This window comes from Rhipicephalus sanguineus, chromosome 7 (assembly GCF_013339695.2).
Source record: "Rhipicephalus sanguineus isolate Rsan-2018 chromosome 7, BIME_Rsan_1.4, whole genome shotgun sequence".
Lineage (NCBI taxonomy): Eukaryota > Metazoa > Arthropoda > Arachnida > Ixodida > Ixodidae > Rhipicephalus > Rhipicephalus sanguineus.
Genome location: NC_051182.1, coordinates 96,974,715 through 96,993,045, shown reverse-complemented (window position 1 = coordinate 96,993,045; position 18,331 = coordinate 96,974,715). Strand labels below are relative to the sequence as shown.

The window sequence follows — 18,331 nt, the reverse complement described above, 5'->3', positions numbered from 1 at the left end:
CATATTGTTGGTCGTGTCGTCGTGCATTGTCAAAGCAGGGCCTCTACGCCTTTCGTGCGAAGCCTGCACGTATTATTGTGTGGTATTATCTCATGCACAGTGCCGCGAAGGCGCATCGAGTGGAACAGAGTCTGTGAACGCGTGTGTATCTGCGTGCGCGTGCGTGTGTCGTGGAGACGGCCAACGCAACTGCGGCTAAAAATATGGTGAACTGCGCCGTGTTTGGATGCAAGAGCCGCACGAAAAACAGGACCGACGATCAGAATGCTGCCCCTGTAAAGTTCTTCTCGCTGCCGAGTGTGATAAAGTACCAGTGTCAACGAACGGAAGAGCTAACAGCACGGAGGAGGGCGGAATGGTTTCGCCGCATTAACCGCCGAGACATGGACTACGCCGGGACCAACTACAAGGTCTGCGAGAAACACTTCATTTCTGGTGAGCGTTCTTGCCCCTGCAGTGTCGGCGTTGTTTGTCTTGTGTTCCGTTAGTTCGCGATACCGCAGCTCATCGAGCAAACGACTGTCGTATTGCCGGTCATGTTAAATTACTGCGACATGGGGCATTTGAGTGCGACGGGACTCCTACTGCTCGGCGTAACCAAGGTGACCTGATAAACGCCGTTGCTGCAAGTTAAACGATGCTTCCGTTTTACGCGCAGGTCGTCCCGCTTACGCGATGGCCGAAGCGGATCCTGACTGGGCGCCGTCTTTGCATCTCGGCTACGAGAAGAAGGCGAACAGTGAATCTCGCGCCGCTCGGTATGGTCTTTTCTTTTCCTTTTTGTTTATGCCGCTATCCTAGCGGATATATTAGACTGCGATTCATTAGCCAATCCATACATCTTTACGTACAATAAAACTGTCTAAATTGGCAATTGTTTTCACTGGAGAAACTACATCCTAGCTACACGTTGCGACATATATGGTAAAACTCGGCGAACTTTTGCTTTTTTCTGACGTAGATCTTACTCTTGCGCACTTGTGTTTGTAGGTACAGGAGAAGGCTCAACCGTGCCGCGGATGCCGTGAGGAATGTGTCAAAGCACCACGTAGATGTCCACTTGCTCACATCCAACACGGATGACGACACTGAACCGCCCATGCCAAATCTGGTCGAGGGCACGCCTGTTGAAGAACGGAATGATGAGCAAGAGGAGACTCTCACTTTCTTTCTTGCGGACATTTGAAAAATATATTGGACACAGATGTGCTGTAGCATTAATGCACTGCACGCAGCAATGTTGAAGTCAGCAAAAAAGCAGTCCGATCGGCCTGTTTAAGACTCATCAAGCAGCTTCATTTAACTGTATGCCACTCGTGCACCAAGAACACATCTTTATTGAGATGACATGCTTGTACTGCACCAGTTGTTGCAGCTACAGTGTGTAAATATTGTTGCAGCTGCACTCCAAATGCAAAAGAGTTGATGCTGGCTGTTTGAAGTTATTTGGGTAGAGTTCCGGGAATGCACATTATACAACCAGTGCTGCTAGAACATACTAAAACACATGAGCAGAGAAAATATTGTCTGTTTTAACACTGTCAGAGACGGTGGAAATATCTTGAACGTTGAGTCGACAGTCACAGAGATTGCAACACGCTGTGGCCATTTGGCAGTCCTTTAAGCCCTTGATTTAATTAGAACATCACCAGTCCACCTTTAGAGCCTCCGCGATATATTTACATGATAGACAGCAACACGTTCGCTTTTCAAAAGAACTGTCTGACATAAAAATAACACTAGTGTTCCACAGAGGTCTATACTTCTATCATTTCTGAGCCTTTGAACGATGAACTAAATGATGTAGATAGTTAATGCAAAAAATAAATTGCTCGTTAACTCTCCAAAAGCAAAGTTTGTGATTTTTAGCTCACACAGTAAGACTAAAGCTTGCCTTCTACCACTGTACGCAGCATCCCATCTGGTATTACCATCTATTATATGAATGTTGATTTTTATGTAGAATATCCGGTAAGACTCATTTTTGAAACTTTATAGACGTGTCGCCTTAAAATGTTCATTGACAATTACGACACTTGTTAATGCGAAGTTTGAGTGTAGCTCTTTAGATTTTGATATATACAATGGTGCAAAAGAATTTGGGAGAGAAGTGGTGTGTGTCTGGGCAGCGCGAGCCTCATGGATTCTGGCGTTGGCAGCTCTTGATGCAGCAGTGGCAGACAAAGTGCCTCCATCGGTTGCAGTTCTTTTTGTTCAGAAGGAACTGCCTGAAGCTATCTTTTATTTTATTGAGAGAACACTATAAGTAATGTGGCTGTAACACATGGACAATGTGTTCTGCAGCACACTCAATTGACGATAACCTCATTCTTTCATACCACATGTCACAGCTGAGTTGAACAGCCCACCTTTTAAAATTGCAACAGAACATGACGCTAATGAATTTCAGAAATTTGTTCGCGCATATCTCATTTCATGACTGCTGATCATTTGTGCATGGGTGTCCTTTTTTATTTGTTTGGCACGCTTTCACTGTTTACATGTCATTACTAAAGTACTATAGTCGATGTAAGAAGAGAGGAAAAGAGGAATAACTTGAGGGAAAGGGAAGGGGTCTTAGGAGCTAGATGGGTCCAAGCAGGCCCGTAGCCAGGAATTTTTTTCGGGGGGGGCCCACTTGCTGAAAGCCTTGACTATTTCAGAAAAACTCCTATTTTCATGAGTTATTTTCAATGAAACACCATGTGTCATCAAAATTTCGGGGGAGGCCCGGGCCCCCTGCCCCCCCCCCCCCCTGGCTACGGGCCTGGGTCCAAGGGGTCAGGCCTCACCCAGATGACTGACGCGTGTTGGCTGGTGAGAACTACGGCAAATTTGTTTACTCCGCTATAAAATAGTAGGCATCTGCGCACACCTTCCCGTTTCTGTACCCAAGGAGCTCCAGAGGTGACAGAAACTTGCATTACTAATTATTTTTCTAGACAGGGGCGTAGCCAGGGGGGGGGGGGGTCAAAGCCCCCCCCCCCCGGAATTTTTCAGTTTTGCTTGCGTATATATACCCGCGCACATACAAACGCACTCACGAACATAAAGTATGGTTGAACCCCCCGCTCCCGAAGAAAATTTCTGGCTACGCCCCTGTTTCTAAAGTTTGTTAAAATGTAACTTACATTAAAATTACACCTGGCCGAAAGTAATTACATTTCTATTTCGAAAAGTAATAAAATTACTTTAACGAAAGTTCATCATTCATAGTTGTTGACCCCTCTTGCGAAATCTCTCATTGAGGAACACCGGACACAGTTCACACAGTAGTGCAACGAACATGGATGCACCTTTTACAAAACAGCAACTCAGCGAGGCCGCCAGCCGAATCATACAAACAACTAAAGTAGCACGACAAATAACACACTAGAATGCCAATACTACACACACAAGGCAACACGATTGCGCCGTAGCCGATGTGCCACGGGAGCCCGTGGGGACGGGCCGCGGAAGCGCCCCATGGACCTCCTCACGATACACAACCGTAGATGAGCAGCGCCAAGCCCCAAAAAGGAAGAGCTGCGCTCCTCATGACCCCGCATAACATCGTCGCTAGGTGGCGCCACCGCGGGAACAGCGCCATCTCTCGCACGGCGGCAACTACGCTATGCCGACATCTACTTGTTCCGCAGTGAAGCCGGCCCGCAGGACGCGTTGGCGTCATGAGGGAAAACAATTTACAGGAAGTGCAAGCACACCCACAGGTTTCCCAGTGCCGTGGCCTTCCAGCAACGTTATTCAAGGCTTCCGTTTTGGATGTTAGCGATATTTTCTGTGGCCCTGTCTCGAATTCCCACGTTTGAGGTGTGGCGTTCATATTATCATGTTAACCTCTCCGCTATTCTTTCCTTTTACAATCAATTTTTTTGGGAAGGTGATGAGTAAATTTCTTGAAACTCGCTTGAAGTAATTTATGTTACTAAATTACCTGGCCCACAGAACTAATTCGTTACGTACGTTACTCATTACAGCAAGAAGTAATTTATTTACGCCTTACCTCTGATCAGCTGGCATCTTCGTCTTCCTTTCCATTTATTACCATCAACAAAATCAGTGCCTCACTCTAAATATATATGATTGTTCGTCTCCTTTATTTTTTCCCTGTATATGCACTATTTTGCATTCTCATCTTGGTGACGTTGCATTTTTTGGTTAACTTTATAAGCGGGCAGGCAAACTTGATGCCCTAAAATACTTCCTGAAAGTACCGCCCACTTTTTGCCGAATACAGCACACGTACTGAATGCTCACCCACGGCCGGTCTGGAGGCGCTTGCTTGCTAAAGAAGTGAGCGCGCGCCTCCAGACTGGCCGTGGCTTCAACATTTTACAAAGCCACTCGATTCTTGGCCAATCCCCCACAGTGGGCGTGAGCCACAGTTGAAGGTGAACAAGAATGAGATATGGTGGCTTGTCAGAGATCATCATCAGCATCACTTATGGGCTGACACGTATTCACCTGAGTCATCGAGGCTGTGCCTGCACAGGTAAGTTAAAATTAAGAGCTTGTCAGAAAACCCCACTAGGATGATAAATAAGCATCCAGGACGAAAGCCATTAGAATATGGCTGGCAGAGATATATATCAAGTCATTCCTGCTGAGAAGCGCCGTTGGTTTACCGACTCCTTTTTCCAGGAGATTTCAGTACCGCATTTTGCAGCGTAAGCTGTTGTGAGCTCATTCCAATTAACAGCCGATGTTAGCGATGTCCGCCGCCGATGAGATCCATAGCTATCGCGCATTGTAAGGGAAAAAAAAACGCCAGGCCTGCGCTGAAACCGCAGCACAGTCACAGCGAAAGCTGGAAGAGCGGCGTTTCAAGAGCCCGTTGTAAGCTCTCTTGGGGCTACAATACAAGTACACTAGAAAGGTACCCACTACGCCATAAATCAAATTTTCGTGAAGTTGGGAAGCGCCTACTAAGCCATTATTCGTCATTCTGCGGAGAAGCGAGGCACCAGCTACACGTCTGTAAGGGATTATGTGCACTTTTGTTGACGCGACGACTGATGACGATGAAGAATTACGGCTCAGCCCTTTGTAATGGGTTGGAAGCTTTAAACGGCCCACCAGTTATGTAATTTGCACTGGGTGACGCCCGGTCGCTATTTCCCTCTGCCGTCATGCTGTATAACATACGCTGACGTGGGAGAGAGACGGGGGAGGGGTGCGAAGAACTTTACTGAGACCCCGAGGAAATGGATCATGCGCTTATGGGCTTCCTTGGCAACCAATACAAGTGCACTTGCGAGGAACCCGCTACGCTATAAATCATTGTAATTTTTGAGAAGTAGGGCAGCAGGCACTGTGCCATTTTTCGTCATTCTACGGAGAGCCGTGCTATCTGCTAAACGCATGCAAGGCATTATGCGCACTTTGTTGATGCTGTGCCTGATGTCGACGAAGAATTATGGCAGAGACCTTTGTAATGGGTTGGAAGCAATCAACAACCTACTCGTTGCGCAATTCGCATTGTGTGACGCCTGGTTATAGAATTCGCGTTGTGCGACGCTTGGTGCTTATTTTACTCTTCTACCATGCTATATTGCATATGCTAATGTGGTTCGTTCCCGACACGAAGCCTGTATAGGACCTTTTTGCAAAGCAGTTTCAATTACCGGCATGGCTCAGAGGTTGAATACTGGGCTCACACGCAGAGGACCCAGGTTCGAACCTCGTTCCATCCTGGAATTTTTTTTTATTTAGTTTTTTTTTTTTCTTATTTCGAGCGATACTGGTTACGGACACCGGTGGCGGCGGCGGCGGCGGCGGACAACTACGGCGCCAAAAACGGCCGGTGAAATGATCTCATAACAGCTTTCGCTGTAAAACCATGGATGATCCATCTGTCAGGAATCGGTATAACACGAAAGTGAAACGTGTCTTCACAGACGTAGTTGAGCGTTCGTTGCGCATTCTTTCGCCCCAAGGGCGATGGAATGAATGCTTCAGCAATAATGTCACGCGAAGAACGGCAAGTAGCTCGAAACTTTCAACGCGCTGCTCGAGCCGAAAGGACGCACGGAACGAACATACACAGGATGAGAGCGAACTGTCACATTTGTAACTTATTTCTGCGTGCGCACAGCGCTCCTTTCGCAAAAGCGGCCGCTGCAGTGGGCCAAGTGATCTTCGAGCTCAACGCGAGACCCACCGCGATCACGAGATAAGCGCACGCACAAGCGACTGCGCCCTGTAAACGCGGTCGCTCGTCGCAGCGGCGACGACCTTTCAAGAGCGCTCTTCTAAGGTCCTTCTACGCCCTTCTAAGGTTCTAAGGGACTTTACGCTCTTCGAGCCCGTCGCGCCATCTCGCCAGTGGTAACGAAAATACACTGTAACACAGATCTCTGAGTACAGGCGACCACGCCCTGTAGACGCGGGCGCTCGTCGCAACAGCGACGACCTTTCAAGCGTGCTCTTCTACGCTCTTCTAGAGTTACTGTATATGCTATCTTTAGGTAGCATATACAGTAACTCTACGCTGTTCGAGCCCGTCGCGCCATCTCGCTAGTGATAACGAAAACACTGTAACACAGATCTCTGAGTACAGCCACCCGCAAATGGTGTATATAAATCGCTCGCCGTTAGCATTGCGAAGAACGTGCCGTCCGTGGCCGAGTCGTTTCGCGCTGCGGAGCGAGCGGTCGTGGGTTCGATTCCCGGTGAGGGAACTTTTTCTTTTTTTTTCTTTGCCCACTGTTAGTCTTTATATTTTACAACGTCATATCCATGACGGAAATACGTCAGTGGAGCCGTGGTGGACCCCGGCATAAAACACTTTCGTGTTAAAAAAAATTCGGACAGAAGTATCAGACACATCGCAACCTAAACGAGACGGCACACGCCAACGCGCGCGAGCTCGCGAACCGTGCCGGCGACCATCGTCCATGGGACTACACTATAGTGAACTAGAATATTCTAGTTCACTGTATATAGACAACACCAAAGACCGCTTGACGCGCTACAACGAAATTACCAAGGCCCTCTACCCGGCCCGCCAAACCATTCCTTCGCCCAGCGACAAGCTGAACAGGACGCAGGCGACGGCCCTCAGACAACTGCAGACTCGCACATACCCAAACCCGGCACAGTATCGCAGACTCTACCCGAATACATACCCGAAAAATATATGCATGGTCTGCCACACTAAGGCAGCCGCTTCAACTCGCATGATCTGGGACTGTAACAAAAACCCGGCAGAACCCTTCCGCCGCGGTGGGCCGCTGCCTTGCGCAGCCCCAGCCAGCCCCGACCAACCTTGGGACGTCCAGCAGGCCCGCGATACGGTGATGATACGGTGATGAGGCAAGGCCTCTACGTCCCCACGTGGGAGACCTAGGCCCGGTCGTGCGAAAGCTCTGCAGGACTATCAATAAATTTGCCAACCAATAAGCTTCGCACTGGTGGTGCCAAGCCTGAAGGAACAGTGGATCAGGGCGGCCTTATCAAAAGGCGCCGTAGCGCTAGCAGACAGGTACGAGGAAGACACAACGGGACAAGCGCTGTCTTCCTCGTCCCTGTTTGCTAGCGCTCTGACACCTTTTGCTGCATTTAACCAACTAGCCCAAAAAGCCACATTGGCCTTACTTAGCAATAGAGATAGGCATAGAGTCAGTTCATCCTAGGAAAGCCAAGGTGAGCCTCTCTCATCTTTCTTTTCCTTTCTCTCTTTTCCCGCAAATGCTTGTGCATGCTACCGTGTCCGGGGAGCCAAGAGGTTATCTCTCGAGTGTGTGACGGTGGCGCAGTGGATAGCATGACCGGCATCTGTTGTCGGGAACCGAGAGGTCGTGGGTACGACTCCCGTTGATGGAACTTTTTAAGTTCTTATTTGCCATCTGATCGTGTGCATTTTTTGACGTCATTTCCGTGACGGAAATACGTCACTGAAGTATTGGTGGGCCCCGGAGTAAAACACTTTGCTGTTAAAAAACATGGTTGATCCCTCCGTCATAGGAATCGGTATAACACGAAAGTAAAACGTGTCTTTTCAGAAGTAGTTTAATGTTTATACTGTACATTGATATAAGAGAGCTTGCACGATGTCTATTGGAGTGTGACAGCCAATGTGGCTTTTTGGGCTAGTTGGTTAAATGCAGCAAAATGTGTCATAGCGCTAGCAGACAGGGACGAGGAAGACAGCGCTTGTCCCGTTGTGTATTCAGCACCATTTAACGTGGAAGTACTTACGTTGGCGCTTAGTGGCACATCTCCAGCCCGACGACTAACGTCCATGATGAATGATTAAACAAACCTTTGTGGTAGCTGTAGTAGCTAACGGTGAGAGCGTAATCAGAGAAAGCGGTGTGACAGCCAGAAGAGCGTCGCTGATTTTACGCAGAACTTGGGCTAAGGTTGCCATCCCGCCGCATGTTAAAGAGTTAATGAACACCGCCGCGGGACTAGATGGACGCAACGCGCGTCGTGTCTACTCTCTAGCCCGGCCGCAATTTTTCTCGGGGCGAGCGTAAGCGCGGAATGTGATAAAGCCAGGTGAGGCGCGCGTCGCAGAGCTATTTTTAAATGGATGGATGCTATGAACGAGGCCGAGGCTAGGGCTAAGGTCGCCACCTCGCGGCGTGTGAAGGCGTTGACAAAATTTTACTTCTATTGGAAACGCGCCGAATGGGACGGACGCGCAGCAGCGACGCGTTGCAGGAGCTCGCGAGGCCATGGTCATAATGCATTACTTCACTTTACCGCTCCCAGACGGCGGGGACACCACCCCGCCGACCAAGATCACTGTGAGAGGAGGAGGAGGAATAAACTTTATTAGGGGAAAGCAGCAGGTTTAAGTGGCCGGGCCTAGGCCTCCCATGATGGGACGTCAAGGGCTTGCCTCGACGCTGCCTCACGGGCATGCTGGGTCGCCCAGGTTTGTTCGTCGAGAGCGGAGCTCCGAAGTGAGATAAAAAGGCGCGTTCTTAAAGCCTCCAGAGTGCGACTGTGGCGCAGTAGATAGCGTGCCCGGCATCTGTTGTCGCGGAACGAGAGGTCGTGGGTTCGACTCCTGTTGATGGAAGTTTTTTCTTCAACATTTTCTTTGCCATCTGATTGTGCGCATTTTTTCGACGTTTCCGTCACGGAAATACGTCACTGAAGTCTTGGTGGACCCCGGCACAGAACACTTTCGTGTAAAAAAAGTAAGAAAATAATTTGGTTGAGGTCATGACCCGCGCTGACGAAGGGGCACATCTTCTTGCCCCCTTGTCATCCCCCTCCCTGCGTAGCTTTCAGCGCGCTCGCTAGTACGAAAGGAGAGAGAAAGCGCTTGAAGTGTACGACAAATCTCTGACTTCGCTCGTATTGACAGATCTTAAAAATTTTTGCGACAGTCAATTCGTATAAGGCAATAAGCTAGTTTAATGAAGCCATTCGACGATTACTTGAGAAAGTGTTGCAGGACCCCTTTAAACATCTCTGCTATTTAAAAAAAAAAAACTGAATTTGTGTGATGCGAAATGCTTAAAGTCTAGACGCAAAAGTGACACGGTCCCCTATACATTCGCATAAGATGACTCGAAGGCGAAACCCTTCTTATTTTAAGTGATTTTAAGTGTGGAGCACTTTAGGGACTCGGCCGCAGGCAAAACCACGCATAGCATAGCCTTAGTGACGTGAACAGCGCGTGAAACACACAAGGACTAGCGCTGGAGTCGGTCACTCGTCCTTGCGTGTTTCACGCGCCGTTCACGTCACTATGGAATACCAACTAGCCCGGTCACACACCTTGCAAATAGCATAGCCATCTGTAGCATAATGAGCGCGCGCTCGCACCAAGGAGAAGTCTTCTTCCTGTGGTTCTTCGAGCGCCTTGATGATGATAAGTGCGGAGCACTTTAGGGGCACGGGCTGTCGTCGCTTGGCGTAACGCATGCAAAACGACGTATAAAAATTGAAAAATAAAAGAGGAAGCAAACGAAAAATAGAGAGAGAGAGAGAAAGAAAAGAAAAAGTAGGAAGAGAAACAGAAAGAGCAAGACAGAGAAAATAATAGATAAAGAGAAACGAAGAGATAGAAATTATAAATAGAAATAAATAGAGAAAAGAAAGACGGAAAAAGAGAAAACCGAAGAGAAACAAAGAAGGCTACCCATCTCCGCACTTCCTTCAGGCTTGGCACTCCTAGTGCGAAGCTGGTTTAATTTTTTTTTTTGAAGCTTTCTGTACACCACGTGGCGTTGAGAAGCATCCGGGATCGGCCCACGTTTGACCAAGCCTGACCAAGCGACGATATCATGCGATGACGTCACAGCTTTGGCGATCTCGGGTCAATTAAGCGAGTCAATTAAGCGAGTCATTTAAGCGAGTCAATTAAGCGAGTCAATTAAGTTCTCGGGTCAATTAAGCGAGTCCAGCTTCAGCCACGAGGACTACCAGCTCCACGCTACCTGTGACGCGCACGCGAAAGCACACCAGAATGATCTTGTCGCCGACAGTGGCAGCTTTTACTTGGAGGGACAGCGGACGACGGCGACGCGCCATAGCACGGCGAGGTAGGCAAAGAAAGCCTCACTTCTAAACATGTCCTTTTTTTTCGTCGGCACGGAGCCAGGGGCGTAGCCAGTTCTCTTCGGGGGGTCGCCCATCCACTATTTATGCATGTTCACAGGTGTTTGTATGTGCACACATAGTGCACATACAAAATGTGAAAACTTCGAGGAGGGTAGGTGGAAACCTACCCCTTGGCCACGCCACTGCAAGGACCGTTGTGGGCTCGGGGGACGTTCATGCCGTGAACGTCGCTGTACAGCGTTGTGCTCTTAGTGGTATCGACTGCAATGGAGTTATCCCATCCCAAAGTGTACGATGAGCGTCTCGCGATAGCATACGCTTAATTTCGCCTCAATTTGCTCTCCTTTGCGTTGCCCAAAGGAATTGTCGATCTTCTATATAAGCAGTTTATTGTCTTCAATTCTATTATTATAGGTTCATTATCAAGGTAAACTTAAAGCCACAGTTTAATATTAAATTTCGCGCCAAAGTGTGTGTTCTTTAATGTAGGCGTGACGTCACGAACTTCTAAGTTTTCTTTCGTCGTTTTTTTGGCCACGTTGGCTCAACTAATTTCGCTGAAACTTGGTATTCTTTTACTAATTAAAACTGTGTAGCCTTCAGAACGCGCCCTGATAATCTATGACGTCACGGGCGACTTGGTGCGGGAACTACAAGGTGGCGCCGCCACCTGCATTTCTTTTTGCGCGTTTTCTTGTTTGCAGCTAGAGTGGTGGTTTTGGTGCTGCGAAAGGGTAATTTACTTATCCTAGAAAAAAATTATTCCGCTAGGCCGGTCTGGAGCGCGCGACCTTCAGACTCATGGGCGTCGGCAGGGGGTTGCAAAAGGGGCACTTCAACCCCCAGCCAAGCGCGCGATAGCTCTTCCCATTGGCGCTTCTTCCGGCGCTTTCGTCGCTACATCCGAAGGGGGAAACAACCTGACGGAACTGCAGACGACGCGCATCTCAACTGCCGTAACAAGCAGGAAGTCGATAAAGCGCAGCAAAAAGTAGCCCGCATGTCTCACACCGAGTTTGCGAATCTCCCCAACAAGATTCTACTTGTGCCGGGGAAACCGTACATGCTTAACTCAGACGTTGACGTCATCGGCGGTCAGGTAAACGGAGCAGTGGGAACTCTACGAACAGGAATCGCTGGGTGCCCGTGCTACGCACTTCCTCAGGTTCCACAGTAGTGTAGCTGCATTTAGCGCAGGATTTAGAACTACTCCAGTCGCTACACAAGTTTTTTGCTTCTTCAGCTCGCTAAGGTGTGCATTACGTCGCGCAGCCAATGCAATACGACTTGTGTACCTGTACAAGCCCGCAGTGTATTGGTGCAGTCTATAGAAATCTTGTTCCTTTCTTATCAGCAAGTTCTAACTTTGCGAAGAAAGCTTGCGCTGCGGGAAGTTTGGGCACATGTGCCCAAACTGGCTCCGATGCTGAGTTTTATCTTCTGGATGCGGCTGTCGGATCTCAGATCGCAAAGAAAAATTAAGGATCACGTTTTGTTGCGCTTTTCCCCTCGGTTGGCTCTATTGTAGTGTTGGCCGCTGTGCGTTGTTAAACCTCGCTATCTTGTCCCTCTTTCCCACGCTTCGCTCTGGCATTTACAAGGAGTGTTATTCCGTCAATAAATCCAGTTGTCAGTAAGCGCTTCTGTGTACGTGTCGTTTCTCTTGTGGGTGCACGTGTTCGCGCTGGTACTTCCTTCTTCCACTCCTTCTTTGCCGATACCCCCCCCCCCTCGCGTTATAACGCGTCAGCAAGTGGCGTGAAGACTCGGCGTTGCGTCGGCGACGACCGCATCAGCTTCCGGCGTACGACACAAGAAAGCTGACAGCACTAGCTCTCGCCTTCGACGCGCGTCAACACACCATCCGGCCTCCTTGGCTGACGCCGACGCGGAGCATCGCGTGCTGACGCGTTCCAACGCGTACGTGCGGTTGCGGCTTAAGGCCCGAACACACGCACGCGTTGCAGCGCGTCAACGCGTGACTTTTTGACGCGGCGCCGCGCCCTCTCCCTATGGGGAGAGAGGGCGCGCGGCTACGCGAAGCTGCGCGCCCTCCCTCTCCGTAGGGAGAGGGCGCGGCGCCGCGTCAAAAAGTCACGCGTTGACGCGCTGCAACGCGTACGTGTGTTCGGGCCTTAAGGCTATTTCGCACTGTGCGCACCACCATCACGTGTATGAATGTGTTTGATCCGACGTGCTGAACTGTTCACAAGCTGACGTTGAAACTCTATTTTGTCTCTGTAACGCAGGTTTGTAACCGACTGGCGGAATACCAGCGCCAATACTCCTCGGGAGTCACCGGAAATGCCGCCAAGAAAGACGAATATAACACGCAACACATGAAGCCAAGTCTCCAGCATACAGGACCAGCTCCCTGCGACGGGAGAGCCCCTAATCACATTCATGCACTTCTCTTACCCTGCACAAAGACGGGCGAGACGCCTGTCTGCAAGCTACAGGAGCATCTGGAGGTCTGCAACGACCTCCTTCGGAACATACACCTCCAGCTGAGAGAAGACGAAGACGACGTCGGTGAACTGCACCTCGTTCGCACTTCACAAACGTGGCCGAAACGCGCCTGGCGGGCGCTCGACGAGTCCGATGTCCGCACTCGCGCCGCACTATCGCTCTTAAATCGGCTTCTGGTGCTGCACCGATGCGTCGTGTCCTTAGAAGTGGACGGCAACGTCGCCGTACACGACGGCTTCCTTCGAGCCCTGGAACGCAGTACGAGCGTCATGAGCCTGGTCGTTTACGACTTCTACAGAAGTTCCTCACGCGAACCGGACCTCAGCGAACGCTGCTTGAGTGTCGTCGCTTCCCTGCCACAAATCGAGAAGATCGCGTTTCGAAACACAAGCGGCCTTCCCAAACACTGCGCACTGTCACCCGCGTTCCGCATAGACCGAACTCGGGGTACTGGACTCAGGGTGCTGGACGTCGCGGACCTGAGATTCAGCCTGTCGGACGCCATCAACTTGGTCTCGATGCTCATTAGCAACGACACCGTAACAGATCTAGCCGTCGGAACTTCCGTGTTCACGCTCACCAGCACGGAATCATCAGCGGGCTTCGTCGACTTCTTGGCCAATGCGCGCAGGAGGTTGCGAAAGTTGTGCCTCAAGTGCATCGACTTCTGTAGCACGGCCCAGTTGGAGAAGCTGGTCGACGCCGTCGCTGCCGTCGCGACGCTCGAGGAGTTCCTCGTAGACATGGCCATCCACGGGAGTGAAGGCACCGCCATATTTGCGGACGTGGTCGCTCGCAACGCTTCCCTGCGCTGTTTGAGCGTGACCCTGCCCAAGTGGTGGGACGTCCCTACCTTCAACGACCACATCAGCGTTGAACCACACCACCGCGACGATAGAATCCGTCGTTGGGCCTCCGCGTTGAGAAACAACTCTACTCTGATGGACTTCACTGTAGACATGCTCGGATGCGGGGAGGTAGAATGTCGCGACTTTTTTCGCGCGTTAGTCACAAGTACGGGACTGCGACGCGTGACAGTGCTGCGTCTTCTTGACGGGCGCTGCGTGAACGCTATCTGTCGCACCATCAGAGATAGCAATTTAGCTGGAAGAGTCATTATCAGGGGTCACGAACTCAGCACGAGTAACATTTCGGAACTGCCCGAATGCGCCGAGGTGGTGTCTGTCTCCTTGAATGGCTCTTCACCGACTGACGCTTACAACATCTGCAGGGCATTGCCTATTCTGGCCTCGTGTGTCCACATCAGTACCCTCTGCATCAACCTAAGTTTTGATTCCTTCAATAGCTCCTTGTACGCCGCCCTGTCTTCGTATATAAGAGCGGCCAACAAGCTCAGAGATCTCCAGCTGCACATTGCCTGCGAATCGTATTCTTCAGCTGGCGAGAAGCTCCTGGACAGTGTTGCGTCATCTGGCATCACTTTTAGAAGTTTCACATACGATGGCCCACAGATAGGGAAGGAACACTGCCGCTTACTTTCGGCAGCAATCCATCGCAGTCGAACGCTGCAAGAATTGTCATTTTCGACAGATTGCACAGTAGCAACTAACGGACGTTTTCTGCGTTACTTTGCACCGATGGCAACCGAAAACTACCGCCTGCTTCGTGTCTCTCTCGAGGCCTACGATCAAAGTGACAGCGACATGAAGCTCGTGGCTGAGGTTGCCAGACGCAACTCCAGTCTCGTGACGCGAGCCGCCTGCTTCGTGATGGGGAACAGGACCAACTATTGCGCACGCGCAATCGAGTTCGTCTCGGAGCACGCAGGACTTGTAGAGTTGGTGCAAAAGAAAGCGTCCGTCGATGAAAGCCGGGCAAAAGAAATGGTCCGGCGTGCTCTCGCCAGCATGACCTCATTGAAAGAATACATGAAGGCGGCCGGCGTTGTCAAGGAAGGGGTGGAGTGTATCGTTCAACCGAATGGCCAAATTCAAATAGACCAACTCAATGAGTACTGCTGGCGCCATATCAGGCAGTATGTCAAGGTAGCTGACATAGTACAAATTTGACATGGGCGGTGACCACAATACCCGTGAAACAAAGATGTGCACGGCATGCAAGCTTTCCCACACAAAGCAGTGACTTGGATTATAAAGCCCGACACGATAACTACCCGTGTGTGTTTGACCGATGACACCATTACGTGAAGAATGACCTTGAACGATATCGTTGCAAAGTGAATTGCCCCATCCAAGAGATTCTAAAAATAAAGTAGCCATCCTACACCTCCGTGCTTATCTCGTAACGGTACGTTCGGTATCTGGACCGCCGAAATGTCATGTCACCAGGCGAAGTCACCAGGCGAAGTCACCAGGCGAATGTCACCAGGCGAAGACACATCCCATTGTCTTGACTCCAGACACATTTCATGTTGGACAATTTCTCAGCACATAATGGTGTTGAAGTGCCACTAAAGAGAGAAACGATTTTCCTCGTATTGGTAAATTACTGCTTCGCGATACGTAAAATACCACGCTTGCTGCAAGGAGATGTTTGGTAAGCGAGAAAACGCGCAGAAAACAAAATGCGGGCGGCGATGCCACCGTGACATTCCCGCACCAGTCACGGTGACGTCACAGATTTTGAAGGCGTCTACTAGGGCCTACGTAGTTCTAATCGGTAAAAATGAATTACATTGTCTTCCGAGCAAGGTACACACAACGCACCAAGCTTCAGGAAATTTCGTTGAGCCAATGCGGCCAAAATACGAAAGAACGCTTTGAAACCCGTAACGCCACTATCGGAGTTTTAGGCGAGAAATTGAAAAAAAAAAAAAAACTTTGAACATCGATTTTCTTATCTAAATACACGCGTACCACACGACCCACACACGTAAGGCAGTATGTGGTACGTGTTTTTCGTTTTCGTGTTTTTGGGCTGCCTTTTCTATTATGTTACACCAACTCGATCACCCGCATCAAGCTCCTGCTGCTTCAGAGGTAAGCACGTTTTTAAGAGTTCTGAATGCGAAAGCATAAAGGGGGCCCTGCAAGTTTTCCAAGTAACCATCGAATGGCTTCATTCAAGGAGTTTATTGCCTCGCGAATCGACCGCCACAAAATTTTTTTCAGAATCCGTGAAGTACGAGCGGAGTTAAGAGATTTGTCGCACGCTGTAATTGCTCTCTTCTGTCATCCCGACGAGCGCGCTGGAAGCTGGAGGGATGGCACGGGGGAAAGAAGCTACGTCACGCGCGCGTCATGATTTTCAGCACTTTTTTTCTTTTTTTGTTCTTCGAACGCGCGGCAATTACTTCTCAGTGCGATCGCGCGCAGGCACGTGCCGGCTTTTTGCGGCAGTCGCGGTAACTATGAGCCTACGATGCTCATATCAGCCAATGGCTGTGAATTTGGGTATATGGCGCGGTCATTTGAGTATATGACATCATTTGTCGAGAGAAGAGGGAAACATTTCTAGCTGATTTTGAAAATTAATTGTAAATTCCGGGCCGCGAACTGAGCTACAATACTTGGCTCGTGTGTTCTCAGGAGCCTCGACTACCGATCGGCAGCGTGTTCTGACCATGTTGAAAACGTGTTGCGGGGACCCTTTATTGTCCGCTTCAACGCCGCTTAGTGGACTTTCGAGTTTAGCGCTGCAATATCACCAACTTCTTGCGCAACGAGAGGCCGAGTGAGCAGCTGCGGCCACCAAGGCTGCCAGGCGCAAGCAGCGACTGAGCCCAGCAGGGGTGAGAGGAGATATGGGTAGCAGGCCGGCTAGCAGGCTTTTCCTTTAAGTGATGAGATGCCCAGGAATTTCTTCTTTACTTGATTTAGTTCCTAATGAAGACACTTTACCACTCACTTTCAAGGCAGTGCTACGGCACTGAGCTGCATAAGACTGTCTGGCCAACATCAGGATATCTACAACAGAGACAAGATATCATAAAACAGGCCCATCGAATTGATGTTTTCAGCAATTTTATAGTTGAAGCTTGGGTCTGTTGGCAATCCATTACAAAACAAACAAGGCGCAAAACAACTGAGACAAGGAAAGATGACGCACACTTCCCGAGTTGTATTTCTCAAAACTGGTACAAGATGCCAGAGAGATACCGACGCAAGGTGGTATGTTGGGCGAGTTGGCTCAAGTTCATTTTAGATGCGAAGCATCTTATGGCGGAGCTCAAACGGTGTGCGGCGTGACCACCCTTACTGCACATGCGCAAACCCTCTCCACACACTTCCTCTCAACTCCCCATCACACCTCCCCATTCCACCTCTCCAACTGACGCCAACGTCAACGTCGGCGTCAGTTGCAGTAATACCTTAAGTCCTGCCGAGATCGCGGAGCAGCGGAAGGCTCGACGCGCCGAAGCGCAACGTAAACGTCGGCAAGCGGACCCCGAGATCCGGGCTAGGGAAGCCCAGCGCAAACGGCAACGTCGGCGGGCAACTACTACGGAGGAAACGCGGGCTCGACATGCCGAAATGCAACGGCAGCGTCGGCAAGCAAACCCTGCCGTACGCAACGCCGACGTCGAAGCCAAGCGTCAGCGTCGAGCCAACGCATCGGCTGCGGACAGACGACGCGAGTCCAACGCCCGTGCAGAACGCCTCGCTAGACAACTTCAACGCCCGGGCTTCGACGGTGTCGACACCCGGTTCCAGCGCGAATTCCTCGACCGGAGCTTCGGGCACAGCTGCAACGTGTGCGACCGACTTTGGTTCGATAACAATGTGACCGAGGTCGGTAGCATGCGCAACGAACGCCAACGAAACGCGATCGTGCAAGTGCTCCGGCTTCGCATCGCCTCATGGTCCCCTTTAGCGGGAGATGGTGTAATTTTAAAGACGATAGCCTTTTGGGTAACTTATACGCAGAAACTTTGGTCTGTCTTTCTGTTTGTCGGCACGTCCCTCGATTCAGCCACTCGGCCAAAGTTGAACCACTTGCCCAAGGGCCAGCCATCGTGAACGGCTGACTAGGTTCATACTTGTGTACATTGTTGATCAAAAAGCAAACATTACGCATATCTGAGGCGCAACATCACTAGGTAAGTATTAGGTGGTGTGTTCCTTTAATAGAAAATACATAGATACGTAATTCTAGAGACCCTAGTTTCTTAAGCTGCGCTGAAAATGCGACTGCGCCGAAACTTGGCTTCCTCCGTGCCCTCTGCACGAGCTCATTGTTGTGTTTCGGTTTCGGTTCAGTATTGCACTGTACGAATGCCATGGGGCGCCGCTCTGGCATTCCTGCTTTACCCAGGCGACGTGAATATAAAATAGTGTGTGGAGAGTACTCGTTGAGTGCGGACGTTTCTTATGCTTCGGCGCTTCGCGCCAAACCGCGTGTTCGGGCTGGCTGGCGT

At 50.1% G+C, this 18,331-nt stretch overlaps 2 protein-coding genes across 2 annotated transcripts; both read left to right on the top strand.

Moving 5' to 3' along the window:
* Nucleotides 1-1,207, top strand: LOC119399620 (uncharacterized). The gene is made up of 3 exons (XM_037666422.2): nucleotides 1-435; nucleotides 659-758; nucleotides 991-1,207. Exons 1-3 carry the CDS (start codon nucleotides 204-206, stop codon nucleotides 1,184-1,186), a joined length of 528 nt encoding a protein of 175 aa, XP_037522350.1. The 5' UTR covers nucleotides 1-203; the 3' UTR covers nucleotides 1,187-1,207.
* Nucleotides 1,208-10,350: 9,143 nt separating this feature from the next.
* Nucleotides 10,351-15,205, top strand: LOC119399619 (uncharacterized). The gene is made up of 2 exons (XM_037666421.2): nucleotides 10,351-10,505; nucleotides 12,774-15,205. The coding sequence occupies exon 2, from the start codon at nucleotides 12,864-12,866 to the stop codon at nucleotides 15,021-15,023; it is 2,160 nt and encodes a 719-aa protein (XP_037522349.1). The 5' UTR covers nucleotides 10,351-10,505; nucleotides 12,774-12,863; the 3' UTR covers nucleotides 15,024-15,205.
* Nucleotides 15,206-18,331: the final 3,126 nt, after the last annotated feature.

Coding starts and splice junctions, on each gene's coding strand:
- LOC119399620 (XM_037666422.2), top strand. CDS start 204: ATGGTGAACTGCGCCGTGTTTGGATGCAAGAGCCGCACGAAAAACAGG. Junction 436..658: donor CGAGAAACACTTCATTTCTG/GTGAGCGTTCTT, acceptor TTTTACGCGCAG/GTCGTCCCGCTTACGCGATG. Junction 759..990: donor AGTGAATCTCGCGCCGCTCG/GTATGGTCTTTT, acceptor TTGTGTTTGTAG/GTACAGGAGAAGGCTCAACC.
- LOC119399619 (XM_037666421.2), top strand. CDS start 12,864: ATGAAGCCAAGTCTCCAGCATACAGGACCAGCTCCCTGCGACGGGAGA.